Here is a 23,367-nt window from a genome sequence, read left to right on the forward strand (position 1 = left end):
CTGAATTGCTAATCTCCCATCTTATTTTCTACTACTCTGCATATTTGTTTATCAGTCACCCTCTCCAGCACTCTCATGCAGTGTTCAAGGAGTTTGATACCTCTGTAATGCCTACAGTTGTGAATATCCCCTTTGTTCTTGTACACTGGCACTAGAATACTTATTGTCTGGTCATCTGGGGTACTCCTTTCTCTTCATACTGCTATGAGTACCCTCCAGAGCCATTTCCTCCTTTAACTACCAAGCATCTTGATCATATCTGTTGTGACCTCATCTGATATGCCACTTTCCCTGACTTCCTTTTCCTTAGTGCTGTTCTTATTTCTTCTAAGGTAAGCTCTTCTTCCCCTTTTATTGTAGGCTGTGTCTGCAACAGTACTACTTCTGTGGGGTTTTCTTCATTCTGAAGCTTCTGGAAGTTATTGCCTTTCATGTCCTGTAGACTGATGAACAGACTATTGCTGGTATCCCTTATGAATGGTGTCTGATGACTATCTTCTTTATCTTTCAGGCTTTGCCTTGCAACCTGATACAGTTTCTTTGTGCTATCTGAGGAGTCACTTTCCGGAAGCTGTTAGAATTGCTACTTTCTTAGACTCTTTGTTAGCCAATCAGTATTCCTTCTTAGTGTGGCATGTCTTCTATATCTCTCACCTTTTCTTTCACTCCTTTTTTAATAACTTCCTGAAGTTCTGCATTCCAACACCAGCTTTTCTTATGTACCTTATTTCTGCATGTGGCTTAACCACAAATCTGATCTGTAGTCTTCACACATGCTGTTTTGAGACGAGGACATTCTTCTTCAGCTCCACCTGTCCCTTCAAAGGACTACAAAATGACAATCCTTACAAAAGCCTCCAGTTTAGCTGCTTTTTGGCTGGAAATGTGTAATTGCTGTGAAATAGCTTAAAACAAGTTCTGACTGAAATGCGTATCGTAGTCATTCAGGGAAAAAATACAAGTACTCCTGTTACAGAAGGTGTGTAAGATGCATGTGACTCACACTGCTGCCATTGTATCTCAACAGATGAGGATAACAACATCAGTTCCTTTTGTCTATCATGACTCATGCAAGGGTACTTGAAATGGAGTCTGGGACAGGGACAAGAAAGCACTAAAATAAGATCATGATAGTATAGCAGGCTCCATGTCTGCTATTTTGCAAAAAAAAACCCCTCTGCCGGAAATTTGTCCGACAAGTGTACTAAAATCAAAACTGAAGCAAAAAACAAAACACTTGATAGGACAAACATGATATATAGTAAGTTAAGCTTATTAAATATCATGTTTTGTTTGTCCTATCAACTGTTTTATTTCACTTTTCTGAAAAAAAACATATTTCATTTTTATAAGAAGCACCTAGAGTGATTTTAATGCATTACAGCAGCTCAGAAGACAAACATACAATGAAAAACACACCTTTTCTGAGTTCCAAGACTCTGGCTCTTCAGAATGGGGGCTTTGTACTTATAGCCTTACTTAAATATATGTTTATTTTGGCACAGCTGTCAGTGCAGGAAGATAATTTTTTTCTCTGATAGTTGAAGATTGTTAGCACAACAGGCAGAACACGAACAAGCAATATTTTCCTTATGTCATGAAAGACAGTAGTCTGGCATCCTAACTTCCATTTACTAAAGAAGATATGTTCCAGAGTTCTTAATGTGTGACTGAGACCTAGGTTAATGGCTCACAGAAAGCAGATGCTGACTCCTTGACTTATTTTATCTGATAAGGCAAACTGTTTAACTAGCTTCCAAGATCTGTGATGGTACAGTTTAGACTCTTTGACATCATGCTTTTGCCAACTAAAGAAGGCAGAGTCTCAACAGCATGGTTTGTTAGACCACTGACTGTAGAGGCCTGATTTCCCTTCCCTCTGTAGTGATGAAGAAAGAGCCTTGACTCTATGACTTCTTGAAACAAGGATGTCAGAAAGATCAATGTCCTGGTTTACTGAATATAGATATTGAGTCCCTGGATCAAAAAATGTAAACTCCATACCAACTGACTTTATGTATTTTAAATTGAAAGATCTGACTCACTGACACATAGGATACTGATGGCTAGTAGCACTAATGTACAATATGTGGAGAGAAACTTCCTGCTGTAAGTGAGAACAGACCTAGAATGTCTGATTCATAAAAGTAGTACTAACCCTTGTCCCATAATGCTTTCTTACCGACTACAAATTCCGGCTTGGTTTTGCTTTTCTCTTTTTCTTCTTTCTTGCTCTTCTTCTTGTCAGAAACAACTGTTGACTGCGTCCCATTTGAACTCTCATCTGATTGCTCTGATCTTGATTCACTGAGCTTCTGTTTCTTTTTCTTGTTTTTTCCTCCAGGCACTTCCTGCCTCTTCTGTGAAACAGGCTTAAAGGAAATAAAGCAATGGTTAGATGGTTTATTACTGACACTTAATATGCCATTTCATACAAGCACACTATATTAGAATTGCATTACATTACATAGTTGAGATGGCAGACAAGTTATCTAGTCTGTCCAACTTATATAACTAATATGTTTCAGTTACTCTTCTTTGACCCTTCTATCACTAACCTCTGACCTTCTAGAAGGACTGGGTCTTAAAGTATATTATCCTCCAAGTAAACTGTTCAGTTTATCTGGGATTCTTTCTGTAAGAAGTGCTCTCATATGTCTAGGGTTGAGCTCTGTACCTTCCTCTGTCTTTCTTTTTGAGTTGTAAGCCACATCATGCCTTGCATCTTCCATGTATTAGGTGAAAAGGCACCATGCCTCTCCTTGCTGGCCAACCCATTCTGGCCTACTCACACTATCCATATTACTTTTTTCCCTTCTTATCACTTGTGACATAGGCAAATTTACATTCATATAAAAGTAATGAAACTATATTAAAGGAGAACCGCACCCACAGACTCAAAAAACATGTTTATTTCATCATGGTTTTGTGTTTCCTACATTTTAACACCACTCTGGGACTATTTACATGTTTTTAAATAGTTTTATACCCAGTTTCTGAGTATGACCACACAGGGTCTGGCATCTTGAAATAATTCTGATTGTTTAGTCTGTCCCATCATGCAGTGTTTGTCTGTAAAAAATTATGTCACATATGCCTATTTCTTCCTGAAGCTCCTGTCACTGCATTGATTTCACATGCATACACTGCTGTCTTTCAGTCAGTTAGTTTTAAGTAACATTTCATGCCATTCAGTGACTACTTAAAACACAGTGAAAATGCTACAAAAACAGACTTTCAAGGTGCTTTTTACTGCTGCTTCTTTTTAGAATGGCTAAACTGCAGTGTTTTGTGAAGCCTGAATTATACTACTTTGACTTATCTCCCATCCCCCTTTACACCTAACTTCCCTAGCTGTCAAAGTGCTAAGGGTAATTTGAGCTGTTACCACCTGTGACTGACAGCCCACAGCAGGAGACTTGACTCATGTACTGTTTCCTTGTTCTAGCCTTTACTTTCTGTATGGGTAGGGAAAGGACCAGGCAGCTGTGACATCACAGCATAGGTGGGTTTTTAGGAAGGTCATGGAAATGTCAGTTTGGAGAAGGAATTGGCCAGAAAACTACCTATATTCATAGGTGTTGATGACATCAATGAAATGGAGACAGCAGCAAGCTTCATCAAGGCGGGACAAAAGTTTTTTGAAAGTGAAACCACCATACTACAGTAAGGTGCTGCTCTAGTGGAGGAAAAACAGTCAAATTAAAATATTTACATGCTGTATTGTTATTTATTCATAGCAGGGACAGTAAATAGGGAGAAAAAGGACAGAGAAGTTGAGCATTTAATAATAGAATCCCATTATTGTCCTTTAACATGACAAACCTTATACTTCACATATATTGCTATATATCATATAACCTAAGCAATATTACATAAATTATTCAATTTTTGCTTTTTTTAAACAAGAAACATCTTCATCTAATGTTTGCCTGAATGAAAACCATGACAAAAAACTCTAATCTTTCTCTTCATCTTTGTTTTTACCTGCCTCCTTTCAGCACATCCTAACTAACTAAGGCCACACTGTGATAACTGCAGTGGAATTAATAGCATTCAGCCAGGGATCTGGGGGACCACAAAAACTATGAGGTTTCTAGATACTCTGAGATGTCCTTGAGAGTTTTTAAATAACCTTTTCATCCAATGGTTGCCTGAAAAAAAAAACATGATGACAGAAAGAAATTTAGCTTTACTCTTCAGCTCTGTTTTTTCCTGCATCCTTTTGGCAGATCTTAACTGACCAAGACTACCCTGTAATAACTAAATTAATCATGGGGTTACTAGGCACTCAAAAGCCGTGGAGTTATAGATGCTCTGAGATGCATTTCAGAACTTTTTTCCAACTTTTTGATCCAATGATGTTCTGTACTCCACTGATCCAGCAACTTTTAAAAATGTGATTTATATTGTAAGTGGAGCTGAACACTGCACCCCAGATCATCCAGTGTTCCTGAGTGCATATTCTTCTTCCTTTAAGGCATGTGATGTATTTATTTTTTACAGTAAAGAAACATTGCTCCAATAAATAAATAAATAAATAAATAAAAAAAGAGTGCCCTTGCAAAAATGGCAAGAAGAGGGCTCTATGCGATTGCCTAGTTCGCCTATACATAAGATGGGCCCAGCATGTATCTTCGAGTGAGACTAGATCTAGCACTTGTAACCTGTACTCATACTCCTTTCCTGTCATTTCCTTCCTACCATGGTAGCCTTTCTTTGTACCTTCTTGACTAGCTTGGTTACCCTTATCCCCTGTATGGGCACCAGAAATAAGCACAAAACTCCTGCTTGGGCCTGTCGCATACAGACACAGTTTAGACACAAATCATTACAATATGATGCAAAATTATAATATGAAGTAATTCTTTTTATTTTTATCTAGTTTTTGATAAACATATAAGACCCAATAGACACACATGCTTTCCTTAGAAGTGGGCTGCGAGCAAGTATTCTTGAATATTTCATACTTAAGTATTAAGCAGGTGTATCTTTGTTTGTTTACAGTTTACTACATTGTAGTCACTTTATAGTGTTGTGTCATTGTCATCTTGACATCATAAGTGGCTTTGTGGTTGTGTTCCAGAGATGATGTGTTCATCTGTTGCCAGTTTTTTATTGGGGTGATTGCCCATTTTTTAGCAGCAGAACTAGGAGCTGTGAACTGTGGGCCATTGCCTTGTTTGCTGGGGATGCTTTTCTGATATTTTCCAGGATGCTGCTGTTACTTTTTGAAAACCCTTAAGAGTCAACCTTTTGGTTAGTGCCTGCAACAGTGAGTCATGTTGGACCTTTTATTTCTATGGATTGGGTACCTCTGGACATTAGCAGCATAATTATTTTTTCATTGTTCTTAGCCTCAGAGTAATTAGCATGTTAAGGCTCTTTGGACTTCTTATCCAGGTTACATTATCTTTTATTTAATCAATGGCAGCCTGAATATGAGCTGCTGCTGTTTCATTTTATTTTGTTATAATTTACATTCCTCTGTGTATTTTGTACTTCTATCATAAAATTGTACTAAACAGCACTTACTTTTAAATAACCTTGCATAATTTTTAGTATGTTTGCTTCCAAGTCATTGAACTGTTTTCATTTATTGCTTCATTTGGATATGTATTTAAGTGCTTAAGGACTAAACACTTTAATAAATTTAAAGTTAAAGCTGGAGTAAGCCACTTGCTTTATGTACAGCAGCATGATAATGGAGGTTGTGGGAACAGAACACAGATTGTAAGGTGGAACCTGTTCACATCGTATTTCCATAACTAATCTATATTTTCAACCAATGGTCTCTAGAATCAGAGACAGAACCAAAATAATGAGAGGCAAAGGTCCCGAACTAGTGGCACTCTTTAAATATTGACAGCATTTAATGAAAACGTTGAAATACCTAACTGTAATGTGTGGGATTATATAATTGTTCTCCCTGTTTATCACAAAACTGTGCATTTTATAAATGACAAAGCAAAGTTCTGAAGCAAAATCAGAGTGGTCATTGCAAATCAGAGACAAGTAAGATACATAGGTGAGTTATATTTGCTGACTGGGAGTTCCAATGAACTCATTAAGGAGCCTATTTTCATGGAAGAGTCAGCAATAACAGGAATATCAGAAAGTAGATTGGTACTGAGATTGTGGCACTTCTCCCATCAGATCTGCAGTGATGACAGGAGTTACCATGCAATTTGCAACATGTTTCAGATATTTAATCCAGGTGTTTCACCAATGGCACAGATCTTAATATTCTCTTAGCACAGAATACTTCTCAACTTCTTAGTGCAAAAAATCTGGACACAGCCAAAAATAATGGGGGGGACAAAGCCTCAAAATCAGGGATAAATGTCAAATATTGCTCTTACGGACTTAGAATGTTACTAGAATAACAAGTTTTGCTTTGATATGCATTTTCTGAAGGACATGAAGACTGAAACCCAAATACATGTCTTTATCTAGTGACTTTAATCCTCAATGATTTGTCAGAAAACCATGTATTTTATAAGTAACAGACCAAAAATATGAGGAAAATATCTGGATGTTCTGTAAAAATCCCAACAGTTGAGAGCTATGTAGCATAGAAAAGTTTCTAACTGACCCATTTTATTTTTGCAACACTTTTATTTACCAAATCCCCTTACCTCAGATTTTTAATCTTGTGCATTTTTATTTTATTGTATTCTATGTATCTACCTCTCTGTCTGTCTGTCTATCTATCTGTCTATCTATCTATCTATCTATCTATCTATCTATCTATCTATCTATCTATCTATCTATCATTCTGTTGCAGAAATTGAATAGAAGTAAAAATGCCACTCTTGGCATGGAAAATCTCCTGTTCAGTACTTGTACTTCCCATGGACAGACATGAAGCCCATCATGTGGAAAGGCTTTGGGTTACTGAACATCTCAATCCAGGGTGACAGGTATTAAATCCCCTGTCTGTGGCCCTTATCATCAGCCACACTGACTGAATGTCAAATATCTGCCTTGGTATGCTATGCAGGTGTTCATATGAGATGATAGGAGGTTTTTGATTAGTAGATGTGTTTTCCTGTGTTTACTAAGATTGCTACATCCTACTGCATGTCCAAGAAGGAGGAGATCCTTAATCTGTTCCCTTCAATGTGAACAATGGTTGTGTAATAATTACCCTTAATTGCTTTTACTTTAGTTGAAATGTCCCTAATTTTGGTCCCAGGCAGGCATAACACTGCCATGGATTGGACTCCTTGTAACATTTAATGAGGTGTATGTCTATTTTATGCAGGATGCAGTCACCAACTACTAAAACGAGTTTGGGGTTGCACGTTGCAATGTCTGCTTTATGTGGTTTTGAATCTGGCTTAATTCAGTTTTCATCCCAGGTATTTTGTTATTGTAGACTACTCCCAATACCATGTTATGTTGGCTGTGTGTGTGTGTGTGTGTGTGTGTGTGTGTGTGTGTGGGTGTGTGCATGTGTATGTGTGAGTGATGTTTATGGGTCAGCACAGTATTATCAAATTCTGATTTATGGGTTTCCACAGTATTGCAAAATGTATATAGCTCAATGAGTTTGTTATCTTCTGCACTGTTATGGGGAGATGATGATTTTGTGGTGTTGTGTTAGGGTTTGAGTTGTTTAGGAGGCTGTAATTTTGTAGCACTGCAATGGGAATCTGTATACCAGATAGCCAAACAATGCATGCAAGATAGTTTTTCCCTTCCTACACTGTTGTATGAGCTCAGATGGGTGGATGGGTATGTGCCCCTCACATGGAGGTGCAGAGGGGCTTGTCCCTTGCAAAACATACTTTATTTTAGTTATTCAGTATATTGGAAGTCAATGTGCTCTGTTCGATGCACAGACTCCTGATGATTTGACAGTTTATTGAATTGTCATATGTGCGAGCCTGTGTCTATGTTAGATTCTACAGGGAATATTGAACTCTTACCACAGTTGAACATGAATGATTGGCCAGTGCTACAACATTAGCAAACCTGATCATAAGTGCAATCATAAGACCCTTGCATTTGAGACTAGTAACAGAACAGAAAATCTCAAAAACTACTTAAATGCACCACACCTCCCAGTAAAAACAAAACTTGCATTTATTTGAAGGACTGTACCCACCAAAGCCCCCCTGACATGGAGGCCTTGCCCCCACACCCTTTTACTTATATATAATAACTTCAAAGTTGCACAACTGCAAAGGACAAAAATCCACAGTATACTATAGCTGACCTCAGCAGTCTGTCTATAGCATAATCTGATCAATGTTCATGCAAAAGAGTGTGAAATACAACATACAGATATAGCTGTACATATAGATATAGATATATCAGAATCTGTGGTGTAATAAATAAAATATCTTGTACTGTAATATTAGAGAACTTAGTTTGCCACATACCATGAAATATGTTCCCTAAACTCAAAGTGTAAGATATTAGATGTACTACACAAACCAGACCACGCACATATTTCAGTGTATTCATTTCTACCTGTTTTTATAGCCAAGTTACTTTTTTCACATTGATTTCATTGGGCTGCAGACGTCTGTGTATGAAATTTTACTTTATTTTTAGGGGGTAGCCATAATGTGCCTGATTTGTGGGATTTTAGTAGGAATGAAGATGCATCAGGATGATAGATATAACAAGCAACAAAGACATAGATACAAGTCTCATGATGTGCAGTGTCGATACATACAAACACACACACACATACACACACACACACACACACACACACACACACACACACACACACACACACACACACACACGCACACACGCACACACACATACACAAGCACACATATACACATGGACACATACACACACACACACACACACACACACACACACACACACACACACACACACACACACACATACACACCCACACACACACACACACACATATACACACGCACACACACACACACGCACACATACACACACCCACACGCATGCACGCACACACACACACACATACACATATTCAATATTAGTGACTGGGAAATCACAAAACATGCTCAGATAGCTAGATTACCCTTATCTGGGAGGGCTGGGTACTTACTTGATGACTGGTGTCCATGGCTGGAGCTGGAGTGTCCTGCATATTAGACTAGGATGAAACAGAGGCAACTTATTAGATTCCCTGAATACTATTTGGAAGATAGTGTAATTATTTATTATTTATTTATTTTTATTGCAGACCCGGAAAATGTAGAATGATAACACATGTTATATAACAGGTGAAATATGTAAGTGTTGCTCATAAGAAAAATTGCTATCTTAGGCTTTCCTACTCAGCACAATGCCAGTTTTTGTACTATATCTACAACAGCCAATAGCCAGTGCAACATATTATTGACAAGAGCATCTTTAGATGAGGCACTATAGGGAACACCCATAAACATACTGGACGCATGACTTAGTTGTATACCTGGAATTATTAATCACATTATCTCTTAAGATAAAAGAAATAAATTGGATGGCAATAATTTATTGGGGGTTCCATTCAGATGTTGCATATAGCCTTACGATAACAAAAAAATATGTTAGCCATATCCTCTACACCTGGGAATTCTGAGGTGCAAGGCTTGTGTCTAGTATTACACAAATATTTGGACTTTTACAGCACTCTTGGTTTACCCCTAAAATTGCTAAATGGATAGCTTTTTTCCATATGGATTTGGTTACAGTTTCAAAATTTGAATCATTCATCTGCGTGGAGAAAATCATAAGCCAGATAAGAGCTGGAGAGAAAAAAAAATGTTACAGGGCTGAGTAAAGGGTGACAATGACATCTCTAGATCTAGACACAATCCCTGTGCTTATAAGCTGTGCAAAAGAGAAGGACTTTCTTATGACAGTGGAAGCATATTGGTATAAAATTAGGTCATTGCCCACATAAGTTCCCAAATATTGAACAACTGGGTCAACTCTCAGGGGTATTTTGTCAATGTGGTAATTCCCAGATGTAGATGATTTCCCAAAAGCTGCAACAGTGCAAGTTTTGGCATTTAGTTTTGGTCTATGATTCTGGCACCAGTTATTTGGGACAAACCTTTCTGCAGGGTGGCCAAGTCATTTGGAGATTCAGTAACTGCTGCCAGCTTGCAGGCATCTGCAAAGTTAGTCAACCAGAGCCCTTTTGTTATTGGCTTTTACTTCAAAGAAGTAAATGCGAAACAGGAGGGGTCTCAGCACAGAACTCTGGGGAACTCCACTTGTTACTGATGTCTTTGTAGAGGTAGTTTCCCCTATTTTGATCTCCTCCATCCTGTCTGTGAGACACTTGGAAATCCAATGGGTGACATAGGGGTTTATTCCCAGTTTAATTAGCTTTTCTACTATGCCTAATTGTGGTATTATGTCAAAAGGCTTTGCCAAGTTAAGGTATGCAGTGTGTACCATTTTCCCTTCATTCATTGCTGTGGTGACCTTTTCAAAGAAGTCCACCAGTTTGAGTAAGCATGACCTGCCTTGACAAATCCAGACTGTCAAGTGTTTGGAGGTGCCCTTTGTCATTCTTGATTAGTTCCATGATAAGTCTTTTCATGGCTTTTTATAGGAGGCTGGTCAGACTTATGGGTATGTAATTGACTAGTCTGTGGAAGGTCGTCCCTTATGCAGGGGAATGACTGCAGCTGTCCTCGATTCACTTGGTACAAAATGTGTATGGAAGCTGAGGTTGAACAGTGTTAGGGATGTGGATAATTGTGCTTTATGCTATTTAAAATGCATCCAGGGATATTGTCAGGACCCAGTGATGCATTATTTTTAGCTTTTGATGGTGTTTTCCTTGGTCTTGTGTAATAACTGGAGGTAAGTCAGTTTCAGGTATATCTTGTGGGATAGATGGAGGGAAGATAGGGGTGAAGTTAGAGTTGAATTTTTTAGTCACTAGGTTAGCTGTATTTTCAGCCTCAGTGTAGGTAATATCATCCACAATAAGCTCAGCACTTTAATGTGTTGTGCTTCTGAGACTACAAACCTAACTCAAAAAGGGCTTGTAAATGTCTTTGGCTTGGGTGGCTATTTTAGAATCAAACTTTGCTTTGGTGGATTTTATTAAGTTACTGGGTTGTTTGTTTATTTCAGTGACAAGGGCTCTATCATTCTAGAAATTACTCTTCTTAATTTTGGTCAAAATTCTCTTCTTTTTATTGTAAAGCTCATTTATATTATGGTTCCACTTGGGAGTTGATTCTAAGGTTTACCCTGCACTTGTTCTTACAGAGTATAGCTGCATTGGTGGAGTTGTTTACATGATATGGTGTGGTGATGTACATTTCTGCATATTCAGTGGCGTTAACTGTGTTTGGTTTGGTGGGGATTTGAAGTTTGCTAATGTATCACCAGAGATAGGTAGTTTGTCTTAGAGAAATTTCTTAAGATACCTTGGGTGGCAGGTGTCTCTGGTTTCAGTTTTATTTTGAAGGAGATGGCTTTGTGTTCAAACCTAACATGTGACCAAGATAAGCAAGGGATGGTGCAAGATGTCCACATATTAGTAAGGACGAGGTCCAAGATGTTATTTTCTCCAGTGAGTACAATGACCAATTGTTCCAGGGCATTTACATTGACAAAGTCCAAGAACTGAGACCTTTCTGATGGCTATTTGGATATGAAGAAGATCTAGTTTATCATGCTGCTTTACCAGCGTTGATGCAATTCTCTTATGGATGAAGATTTGGACACCTCCATCTTTATCCCTCCTGTGCAACATCTGGTCTAAACATGTGTAAGGCATTATAACCCTGTACAGCCAGGGTGCTCTCCACCATTTTAAACCATGTCTCAGTCAGTACACAGATATCTATGTCCTTCAGGGCATGGAGAGCTTGTAGAGAGTGGAGTTTCTTGTTTAGGCTCCTAGCACTGATTAGTAACACCTTCATATTTCATTTTCTTGTTTCATTATGTTTGTAAGTTTATCAGGCTGGTATTGCCTAAAAAAGACACTATGGGGGTGGACAATGTCTTTGCCAATAATCAAACCCTAGAGGGGACAGATGCAGGCTATCCCCGGTGAAGCAGTGTGGTTTGATGGTCATATCCTCTCAGGCTGACAAATATTGGACCCCTTTTGAATGACACCAAAACTTAGTAAATTATTGAAGTCAGTTAATTTTTTGCTCATATTGTGCCATTATCCTTGGAGAGGGTAGAAAACTGATCAATACTAGGCTCATAGCTGCCTGGGACATGTAGTCTGAGAGCTCCATCATGTCTCTCTTCATATAGTCCAGGAGATTCACTTCAAGTCGTTGACACCCACATGTACTATGACAGAGTCATACTGGTGCTTGTTTTGCATGAACATGAGCATGTATGTGATTTGATTTGTTCTGGCAACAGATAAGCAACTAATCATCAATCTTTCCTCACTCTGCTTTGTAAGAAGTACATCCGTTTGTCTTACAATGGAGTCACCTTTGACTAAAATGTTTGGTTGTGTACATGCCTGTCTTATGGGCTCAGCATATATGACATTGAGACTCTTTGTGCTACGTGAGGCAGTAGTCGTAACAAGTGTGCTTTGTGCTTGTGTTGCATTTTAGAGGTCTTTGAGATTTAAGTAAGTAAATCCTTGGAACCTCAGCATACAAAGGATTATGTGTATTGTGATGGCCTTGGTGAGGTGTGTTTTTTGGTGTACAGCTGAAAGGTTTACTGTCTGAGTTTACTCTGTGGGAGACTTTTGTCACCAGTGATATTATATATGTATGTCTCTCACACACTGTGTTATCCTGTTTGAGCAGTAGATGATCATCAGTCAGCATGAGGCAATTATTTTACTGTCTCAAGATACTGATCTCAATAACGCTGGCTGCAGAAATTGTGGAGAAGTGCTGGTCCATGGTTTTGACAGGAATAACTCAGGGGGAGGGGGCAGGGGTGACTAATTGCTGGGAGTTTGGTTTGTTAAGGATAATGTTTAGGTGGACTTACTATTAAAGTGTTGAGGAATGCCTAGTTATTTAGTCAGAGGTGTACTGCAGCTTATGGTATGTTTATTTGTGCTTCTTGCAGGTTATCTGAGCCTCAAACTTGCATTTTTAAGGGTGTATAGATTTTGCAGGTCTCTTATGGGGAAAGAAGCTCTTGCACAGACAATCCATCATAGATTGAATCCAACTGTGGTGATGCGATGAGCTTAATTCAACATGTTTTTTTCTTCCTTTTTGATAAAAAGCTCATTTTTCTGAGTTAAAGGCTTTCCATAGTTCTCAAAGCCTAGAATAAAAGACCCTGGCTGGGGGTAGCTCTGCTTATAGCACACTAGTTGAAGAGGGATATAATGAAATAAAGCCAATAGTTGAGTTCTGTGACTTCAGAATCCATAGAAAGTCACAATTCTCTTAGTACTATGACTTTGAGCTACAAGTCAATGACCCCAGGTAGGTTAGAATTTCAGGAATTTTACCTTTTACAATAGGGCTACGGAAATACTGTAGTGTACAAACAATAGGTAGCGTCAGGGAGAGCAGTGTTTAATGAATCAGTAGTAGCTTGGGCAGACACAAGAACAGTTTAACAAATAGCAGTGTAATAAACAGAAAATCACTGGAATACAACTTTAAGCAGGCAAATGATAAACAGAATATAAGACTAGCAGCAAAATCGGAATATAAGCAGTATAGAAGCACATATCTTTCAACAAAAATTACAATGCTGTCACTACTGTAATCCAAACTATAGTGTACGTCACTGAGCAAGACAGAAATTTATGAGTAACACTGCCTGTGAAAATGCAGTAATAAATGACTAAATGAGTCTTAGATCCTGCTGTAGTTCACATCAATTGTGAATGAAACTACAAGACTAAAGTCTCAGAGTGAGTTCAAAATAAAAACAGCTACATTTTACAAATAAATTTACTTATGGAGATAAGGTACAAGTGCAGTGTAATGTATAAATGATGCTTACATCTTGCAGTAATTCACAATTCTCCAACAGTTACAAATGAAGCTACGTGACAAAAGTCCTAGAGCAAGTTAAAAAATGCAAACAGATAACTTTTTTTTACTTAAACATTGAAAAATGCAGAAAAGTACAAAAACAACAGTACCACTACACAGGTCACTATACGTACAACTGAAAGTATTCAATCAGAATTGAAATAAAAGTTTTTTCTTCCCTTTTTGATGACAAGTGCATTTCTTACTGTCAGGGCTTTCTATGCTTCTTAGACTTTTGAATAAAAGATCAATATACCACTAAAACAGAATATACTACTACAGAGTTCTTACTGCGGTGCTGCCCATAATTATTGTGTCTAGAATAGACTAGGTTTGTTGAGGTTTCATTTGCACAGAGATATAGTGTTGCGGGATTAGAGCTGTGCCCATTTTTCCTGTGTTCCCAAAACCATTTTGCAAAGTAAAATAAAACACAGCAGATGAAAATAACCTTATAGTGTGTCTGTGCGCTAGCGTTTAGCTTAATGAAGTGCATGGAGTGTTGCAATTATGCTTCAAATAGGAGGAAGAAAACTTTGTTAAGTATCTTACAGCTTGTTAAGCTCTTGTCTCATAGTAGAACATAGTAGCTAACATAGAAAAGTGTCCAAATCATCTCCATAGCTTTAAAAGCAGTTATATAGTGACCAAAAGTGTGTCAGAGTGAAGTGTCTAAAAGCTTTTAAAACTGCTTTTTTATCAGACAAACACATACGTCTGCCCTCTACCTGTCTGGCTGCACTATGTATTTCAAAACTATAAGTCTCTTAGCATTCCTACACTTTTTTTCTGTAACTTTTAAAGGTTATTTGTTCAGCAGATAAACACATTGCTTCTACCTGCCACCTGTATGACTGTACTAAGTATTGTAAAGCTGTAAAATATTTAACATTCCTACAGTTTTTTTTCTGTAACTCGTAATGCAAGAAGCACATAAAACTCCATGCACTTCAAATTATTATGATCAGACCTCTCTGATCATAACTACTTGTTATGTGTTCTTGACATGGATATCAACATTCACCACTTCAGCTTTGCTTCACTCTGCCCTCAAGGTGAATTTCTTGATATCCAAGTCTCAAACACATAATAAGCTGGTTATGATTAGCAAAACAATCATGACATTGTGATTATCTCACCGGACAAAGGTGGTGCTGTTGTGGTCCTTGATTGGCAATATTATGATCAGGAAGCAATGAGACAATTATCTGATGAAAAATATTATGCAAGGATGGCCATTAATCCTACACCTAGATTTCAAAAGGAAATTGAAGAATTTTTGTCCCATGCTAAGGATGCTTCCATAATTGACAATGATACCATGCACCAACTTTTGGTTCGGGACCCTTTGAATCAGTATATTTATTTTTTGCCAAAGGTTCACAAGGACCCCAGACATCCACCGGGTAGACCTATCGTCTCAGGCAGGGGATACATTACAGAGCTCTTATCTCTTTTTTTGACTAGCAAATTGAAGCCTCTCCTTTCTTCTATCCACTCAAGACTACGTGATACTACTAATTTCTTACAAATTATTTCTGATACACAACTTGAGCCGGATTGGCGTATGTGTACTTTTGATGTAAGTGCACTATACACTAATATTCCCCATTCTGGTGGTTTAGAGGCCCTGGCCTTTTGGCTTAATAGCTCTGGTTTGTATTCCTCAGATTATAATGAATTTTTGTTGGACATGGCATCATATGTATTATCTAACAATGTCTTCTTCTATCAGGACATATGCTATTGGCAGACCAAAGGCACCGCCATGGGTTCCTCTTTTGCACCCATTTATGCGGACCTTTTTATGGCCTATGTTGAGAATGATCTTATATACAACAGCAACAATAACATCTATTTGGAACAACTTGATATTTGGAGATGTTATCTTGATGATTGCTGGGCTGTATGGAAGGGGGAACTTGCAGGCTTGTTTGATTTCTTAACATATCTTAACAATAACAAATGGGGTTTGGAGTTTACCTTGCATTATGATTATAATCATATTACTTTCCTTGATGTATCTGTCAACAGATTATCAGACCATACATTGGGGACTCTTGTTCATAGGAAACATCCAGAATATAACACTATATTACATGCCTCCAGTTTTCATCCCCCACATATTGCTAAAAACATTCCAAAATCTCAATTCATCAGGATGAAACGCATCTGTTCTGATGAGTCTTCCTTTCAAGCACAAAGCATGGATTTAACCAGATGCTTCAGGTCCAGGGGATACAAAATGGGGCATGTTTTTGATGCTATCAATAAAGTTAACCATATGAATAGGGATGATTTATTAGCATACAAAACTGTTGAAAAATCCACCCATCAACCCATTAGATTCACTACTACCTATGGCAGAAATTCGGATAGTCTTATCCAGAGTGTTAATAGACATTGGAATTTACTATTGTATGACAATGATTTGTCTAATATTGTTCCTGACCGTTGCCTTTTTTCTTTTAAGAAAGGCAGGAATCTGGGCAGTCATTTTAATCATTACAAACATGTGCATGACAATAGTCTCCCAGAACCAATACAAACTACTCTCACTGGCAGTATACCTGTTGGTTGTTATCCTTGTGGACATTGCACCAACTGCAACAAGGTTTCCAAAACTAAAGAATTTACTAGTAGAAATTCTGCCATTGTATATAATATTAAATTCTTTGCTAATCGTAGCTCCGATTGGGTAGTTTATTTAGCCACATGCACATGTGGCGCATTCTGTATTGGTCAAACATCTAGACCATTAAGACTAAGGATCTCAGAGCACATAAGTAATATTAAAAAAGGCAGAATACACAATGCTTTATACAAACATCAGCAAACACATCCTACAGCTAGTTTTTACTTTACTATTATTGACATTATTCATGGTAAAAAAGTGAATAAAACAGGTTGGCATTCTTTACTAAATTCTAAAGAGAAAAAATGGATAATCAAGTTAGGTGGTTTATTTCCACCAGGTTTAAATGACAAGCTTTAGGTTTATCCAATCATGTCTCTTTGCAGTGTATTTAATTTCAGCTTTGAATTTGTTTGTTTCACACTGAGGAAGGCTGTGTCTAGTTTACCAGCCGAAACCGGTCTGTGCACCATTCTTTGCTGTTTTTGATATGGTATATTACCAATAAAAGTTTTTCTATATTGGGTCATGTTCTGCTGGCTCCTTTCTTTTTGTTTTGTTGGATTACCTACTGAGCCGTGCAGTTGCTTCCGTGCATGCTTTACAATTGATTCTATGATTAGAGAGGGTCATTTATTGCACTGTTGTGATTATTTTGCTACTTGTGTATCTCTGCTACCTTTAAACTAAAACAAAAAAGAAAAAAAACAAAAAAATCTTGCTTTTTTCCCACTTTCTAAAATTTAAGAAAGTTCAGTTACAGATCTGCTGCTCTGAACTGTTTGTAAGTTTCTTGGAGGACAGTGTTTGCTTGGACTAAAGGAAAGTCTCTGTGTTCACCAGTGGCAGTGGTTAACACTGAACAGCCTGCCTGTTCCTGTAGGAGTGGTTACTGCCTAGAAGCTGTAGTTTTATTGGCCATTTTGGGTCAATTCTAAACTTCTTGATCTCTATCTCTTAAAACCGTGCAACCCTCTTTTAGTGTGGTCTTGCGCACAGAGCAGCGTCGGGCAACGCCGCTTAAACAAGCTTAAAGTATTCCCGGCTCCACAAAGTCTACTCTTCACTTTTTCCCTTAGAACTGCTCTAAATCTCAAATTAAGCACTCTATTCTCATTCTAAAGCCCACTCACCAGGCTGAACAAGGAGAAGGTCACTGTAAGCTGCCTGGCGGGTGCCAGGATCCACCACATAACACAAGCACTCGGGTCACTCCAAAGCAAGTACAAGTATGACTCCGTCATTGTCCATGCTGGTGTGAATGACCTGGACTACATGAAAAAAGACGTACAGGAGCTCTTTGATCATGTAGCCCAGGTCGGTATGACCCTGACCTTGAGTAGCATCTTACCCTCACCAAGAATGATGCCACAGTATAAAGACAAAATGATCAATTTTAACAATTGGATAAAGTATTGGTGTCATTCAAAGGGGATCCAGTGTCTGTCAGCCTGGGATGACATGCTCGACAAGCCACGGGCTTGGGTTTTTGAATACTGGCTAAGGCTCTTGCCTCCCCCATAGTGCCTTTTTTAGGCAAGGCTCAAAAGACAAACCCACCTCCCATAGACAACACAAAGAAAAAAAAACTAAGGGTAATGCTGCTCAATGCCAGAAGTCTAAACCTCAAGATGCACGCACTCGAGACTCTCCTCAGTATGGAGAATATCTATATCTGTGCAGTAACAGAAACCTGGTTCAAGGCTCCCGAGAGCACCCCAGCACTACCAGGCTATACTTCATACCATGCTTTCCGGCCCCAAAACTTGGACCGAAATACAAAAGGAGGGGGAGTATCCATATTTATCAAAGATAGCCACACCTCCAGGCTAGTGGCACTGCACGAAGCTTTGGAGACCATCCATGTGCAACTAACAGTGGGCAAAACTGCCTTTCAGTTTGTAGCCTACTACAGACCACCCTCCCAAACACAGGAACCTCACTCGGCTTTCCTGAGAACACTGGAGAATATGAAGGTCTCTCCAAACACTATTATATTGGGTGACTTCAACTACCCATACATCGATTGGGAAAACTACTCAAGCCCAAACACCCTAGCCCAACGGTTCCTAGAATTTATAAACTCAAATGCTATGGAACAACTGGTCACCACTCCCACAAGAGGGGAAAACATACTGTATCTAGTCATCACCAACATGGGGTCTCTATGTTCCACACCAGAGGTATACCCCTCATTGGTAAGATCAGACCATAAACAAATCTCACTGGACATCCATATTCTGTCCCCACCCCCAGCCAAGGAAGCCATGGTGAAGAACTTCTCAAAAGCAAACTTCACACTTCTAAACTGAGGTGGAATCCTTCAAAGCCCCTGGGCCAGTGGACAATACGGCCCAAAATGCAGAATCCTTTACAAAAGCACCTACAGGAATGCATGGAGCATGCTATCCCAAATAAAACCAAGACTCACTCCTCCAAAGGCAGGAGACCTGTCTGGTGGACCCCAGCCATAAATAAGCTATACAACAGAAGGAGAAAGCTACTACATGACAGAGCAACATCCCAAAAAGGGAAGGCATCACTAGCAAGAAACTACGATCCCTCATAAAATCTTCTAAGGCCAGCTTTGAAAGACAAATTGCACAAGACACTAAAGATAATCACAAGGCCTTCTTTAGTTATGTCAGAAACCTGGGAGGCAACTCTCAGATATGCTCTGAGTTAGTGCAAAATGACAAAATATTCACTGAACCCATAGACATTGCCAACATCCTGGCAGAAAGGTTCAGTGCAAACCTCTCCCCCCCCCTTCACCCCCAAAAGAGCAAATGTCTATCTCAACAGAGTGTAGCCTTCCTGAGATCACAGATGCACAGGTGAGAGCTGCCCTCTCCAAAGCTAAAAACACAGCATCAATGGGACCAGATGGTGTCCCAGGCTGCGTCTTACATGAGCTCCAAGAAGAACTAAACCCTCATATAAAGTCACTGTTCATTCTCAGCCTTACTACAGGATATGTTTCCAAGGAATGGCGTACAGCAACAGTGGTCCCACTCCACAAAGGTGGTGCCACAACAGACCCCGGAAACTATCGCCCCATAAGCCTGACTAGCCTGGTCTGCAAAGCTATGGAACGTATCATCATGGAAATCATAAACAAAGACATTGGAAACCTCCAGACACTGGATCCTACCCAATTCAGCTTTGTTAAGGGCAGATCTTGCCTCTTGAACCTGGTCAACTTCTTTGAAACAGTTACCAAAGCCATAGATGAAGGGAAGGTAGTCCACACAGCCTACCTGGACCTCGCAAAGGCCTTTGACACAATACCCCACTCGGGCATCATAAATAAGCTCACCAGCTTAAATATCAACCCCTATGTCACAAGATGGGTTGCAAACTGGCTCAGGGATAGAATCCACATGGTCAGAATAGCAGGTGCCATGTCAGACTCTAAACCAGTTACAAGTGGTGTCCCACAAGGCTCAGTCCTGAGACCTCTCTTGTTTGGTATATATTTCTCTGAGGTACAGGCTAACACGGGTGGACTATGGCTGACCAAGTTCGCAGATGACTGCAAACTGGGTGCTATAATCGACTCTCTGACTGACACAAGCATTCTCCAAAAGGGTCTCATAGAGATGGATAACTGGTGCCAGAGCCATGGCCTAAAGCTAAATGCCAAAAAGTGCATAGTCATCCCCTTTGGAAAAAACAAAGTGCCCACAAATTACCATATAGGTGGTAATCCATTAAGTACGGAAGAAGTAATTAGGGACTTGGGGACCCAAGTAGATAGCAATCTCTCCTTTGACAATCACGTTGCCAAAATGGTTAGAAAGACCTTCTATATAGCCCACCTTATCATGAAAGGTTTCACATTTTGATCAAGAGACGTCATTGTGCCCCTCTACTCATCACTTATCAGGCCCATAATTGAGTACAATTCCCCGTTTGGGATGTACCTTACCTGACACCTTCAGCAACTGGAAAGACCCCAAAAGTATCTCACCAAGGGGATCAAGGGGCTCAAACAGATGCCCTATGCAGTTCAGCTAAAGAAACTCCAGCTCTACTCAGTTGCGTACCGCATACTCAGAGGCGATCTGTGTCTGATGTATAAAGCCATGTCCAACCCAGAATTAATGGACATGGTTCACCTCAGGAAATCTAAATCCCTTAGAGCTACACCCTCCAGGGACCTGAACCTCAGCACAGAAATAACTAGGACATGCTGGAGGGATTCATATCCCAGAGGCTCCCCTCACTCTGGAACAAAATCGCAATCCATGTCAGGCAGAGCCCCTCACTGACCCTCTTCAAGAAAAATCTTGACGAATGGATGGGAGATCATAAGTTTACCCCTGGGATCTCTTCTGTGTCGCTGCTTGACAGAGGTACAGTAAACAAACCTTAAAAGGGCTGCCTTCTGTGACCTACCATACAAAGGCACAGTCAACTAATCCAAAAGGGTGGTGAAAGCCAAACATACTCTGGCTAGGCTTATAAATGCCCTAGGGCAGATAGCCTAGTATGAACCTATGAACCTATAAAATGGAAATAGATACAGAATATTTTGAAGACCAGACCTCATATTAACCTGTTTGATTACACTCCTATTTCATCCTTTGTGTGCTAAGAAATAACAGGTTTCATCAGACAGGAGAGCAAGCTTCCGTGCTTTGTTATTGCTACTGGGTATGTACACTAAGGCATGTCACAGCTAGCTGTGTGTACATACATGCACATGCCTGGGGATATCTGGTAATGGTAATAAGTGCCACAATCCTAGGCTGTCAGAGAGAGAAGAAAATAAGAATGCTTTCTTTAGAAGCACACACGTCATAGCACAATATATGAAGAGCTACATACAATTCATACTGATACAGGTACAATAAGGTGGATCAGATGACAGTTTAACAAATGTGTTTAGGGTATGTACATTTTATTGAAGTGCACAGTGTTCAATGTTTAATGTTAGCAAGCAGTTATTTGTTTTAGTGCATTGCTGTTCTGATTGTAACTGTCTTAATGATATGTTTGTGTGATGAAGTGAGTATGTTGTAATTTTAAGTAAAGGCTGTGCTAGATGAAATCTGTGATCTTTGATTTCATTACTGGTACAGACTGTAACTGTGTGCTAGCAGTGATTAATTTATTTTGAGAAATATCTCCCTTATTCCAGTTTGTGTCACCCCAGGGTTAGTATATACAAGTCGGAGGAGCACTTCTCCCTCTGAAAATACTTTTTTTGGGAAATTACTTGTTTTTGTGTTTGATATTTAATGCTTTTGCTGTTTGGTGGGTTTTGCTGTTCAGGTATGCTTGTGAACTGTGGTTTCCATTGTGCTGTACTTTGAGTTTCTATTGTACAATCATGTGTGTATACACACACACACACACACACACACACACACACACACACACACACACACACACACACACACACACAATATCTATAAATGTTATGCTTTGCAGAAATCACCACTGATGCAGTTCATACTGTGTGCCAGCTGTGATTCTTATCTTTGTTGATGTTTCTCTTTTCTTGGAGTTGTTGCAGTCCTATTTAAGTTCAGGAGGTATATGGGTTTGCCTCCATTACATGTTCACAAGTGGGAGTGCAGGGGAGCTTGCCCTTCTGCAAAAAAACAAAACAAAACATTGTTTTGTATTTACTTGTACATTTTGTGTTTTATCGTATTTGCACCGTTTCACCAAAATCAAACTCAGATGACATAAGTATATCAATAAAAAGCATAAACATAGACTTCCTGACTATGGTGGAAACATAATGAGTGAATAAGAGAGAGAGAGACAGTTGTCCACATAAGTACCCGGCCTCTTATGACCTTGCCTGTCTAAAGAGGAGTACCATTTCTAACATATGTGGAAGAAGCACCTTTTTTGCTAAATGTTATTGTGCTGGACTTCTGTGCATTTAGCTTAAGATCATTTTTAGTACACCAAATATGCATATATTCCAGCTTTTGCTGTAACTGTTGGTATCAGTGGGTGAGTGGATAACAGACTCCAGCTTGCAGTTATTAGTAAACGTTGCCAACCACACTTGTGGGATATTGACATGAATATCTGCAAAATAAATAGCAAACATGGGAAGGACCAGCCCTGATCCCTGATGTATCCAACTAATTACAATAGTATGTTCAGAGAGGGTACTAGCAATTTTCACAACATTGCAACATGGGATCTTTTGGATAGCCTGTTTGCAATCCAATGGAAAACATAGGGATTTTCATAATATCAGAATACAGGATAGGGTCAAAAGAGCAGGCTAAGTCAAGATAAGCAGCATGCACTGAGTGACCCCTCTTCTCTGCTTCTGTAACCTTTTGAAAGATTCTGACTAGCTTTAGAAGACATGGCCTGCCCTTCACAAAACTGAACTGATTGGGGTGCAGATCAGTTAAGTTACCTATGTCCTCATAAATAAGTTCTGCTATGATATATTCAATGGCTTTATATATAAAGCTGGTAAGGCTGATGGACCTAAGGGGCCAGGCTCATTGAATCTGCACAATGCTGCATATCAGAAATACTATTTCAAAAGTGGGATGTGACTTATTGCAGGAGCATGAGTCTATCACTCCAAATTTTGAAATGCGAACCTAAGAATTATAGACTAGATAAATGTGAAAGCTCAACAGGTGGAAGATGTGAAATATGAATATGAGAATACTCTCAAAGTACAAAAAGCAGATGATGCCAAGTTCATGCAGCTTAAGATGGGAAAGGTCAAAGGTCAGAAGAATAGAATGATACACAGATGCATGTAGCTCACTGCAAACACACCAC

At 39.1% G+C, this 23,367-nt stretch overlaps 1 protein-coding gene across 4 annotated transcripts in view; it reads right to left on the bottom strand.

Moving 5' to 3' along the window:
- Nucleotides 1–23,367, bottom strand: part of KIAA2012 (KIAA2012 ortholog) — a 971,910-nt gene that overhangs the window by 190,627 nt on the left and 757,916 nt on the right. For 3 of the 4 annotated variants that reach the window (XM_044075102.1, XM_044075103.1, XM_044075101.1), the window contains exons 20-21: nucleotides 9,062–9,109; nucleotides 2,183–2,372 (exon numbers count right to left, since the gene is read on the bottom strand). In XM_044075102.1, coding sequence (XP_043931037.1) covers nucleotides 2,183–2,372; nucleotides 9,062–9,109 — 238 coding nt within the window. The remainder of the gene's footprint in view (nucleotides 1–2,182; nucleotides 2,373–9,061; nucleotides 9,110–23,367) is intronic. The other variant, XM_044075104.1, reaches the window with a different exon arrangement.

The sequence above is a fragment of the Protopterus annectens genome, chromosome 6.part0 (genome assembly GCF_019279795.1).
Source record: "Protopterus annectens isolate FY-2018-M chromosome 6.part0, PAN1.0, whole genome shotgun sequence".
Classification (NCBI taxonomy): Eukaryota; Metazoa; Chordata; order Ceratodontiformes; family Protopteridae; genus Protopterus; species Protopterus annectens.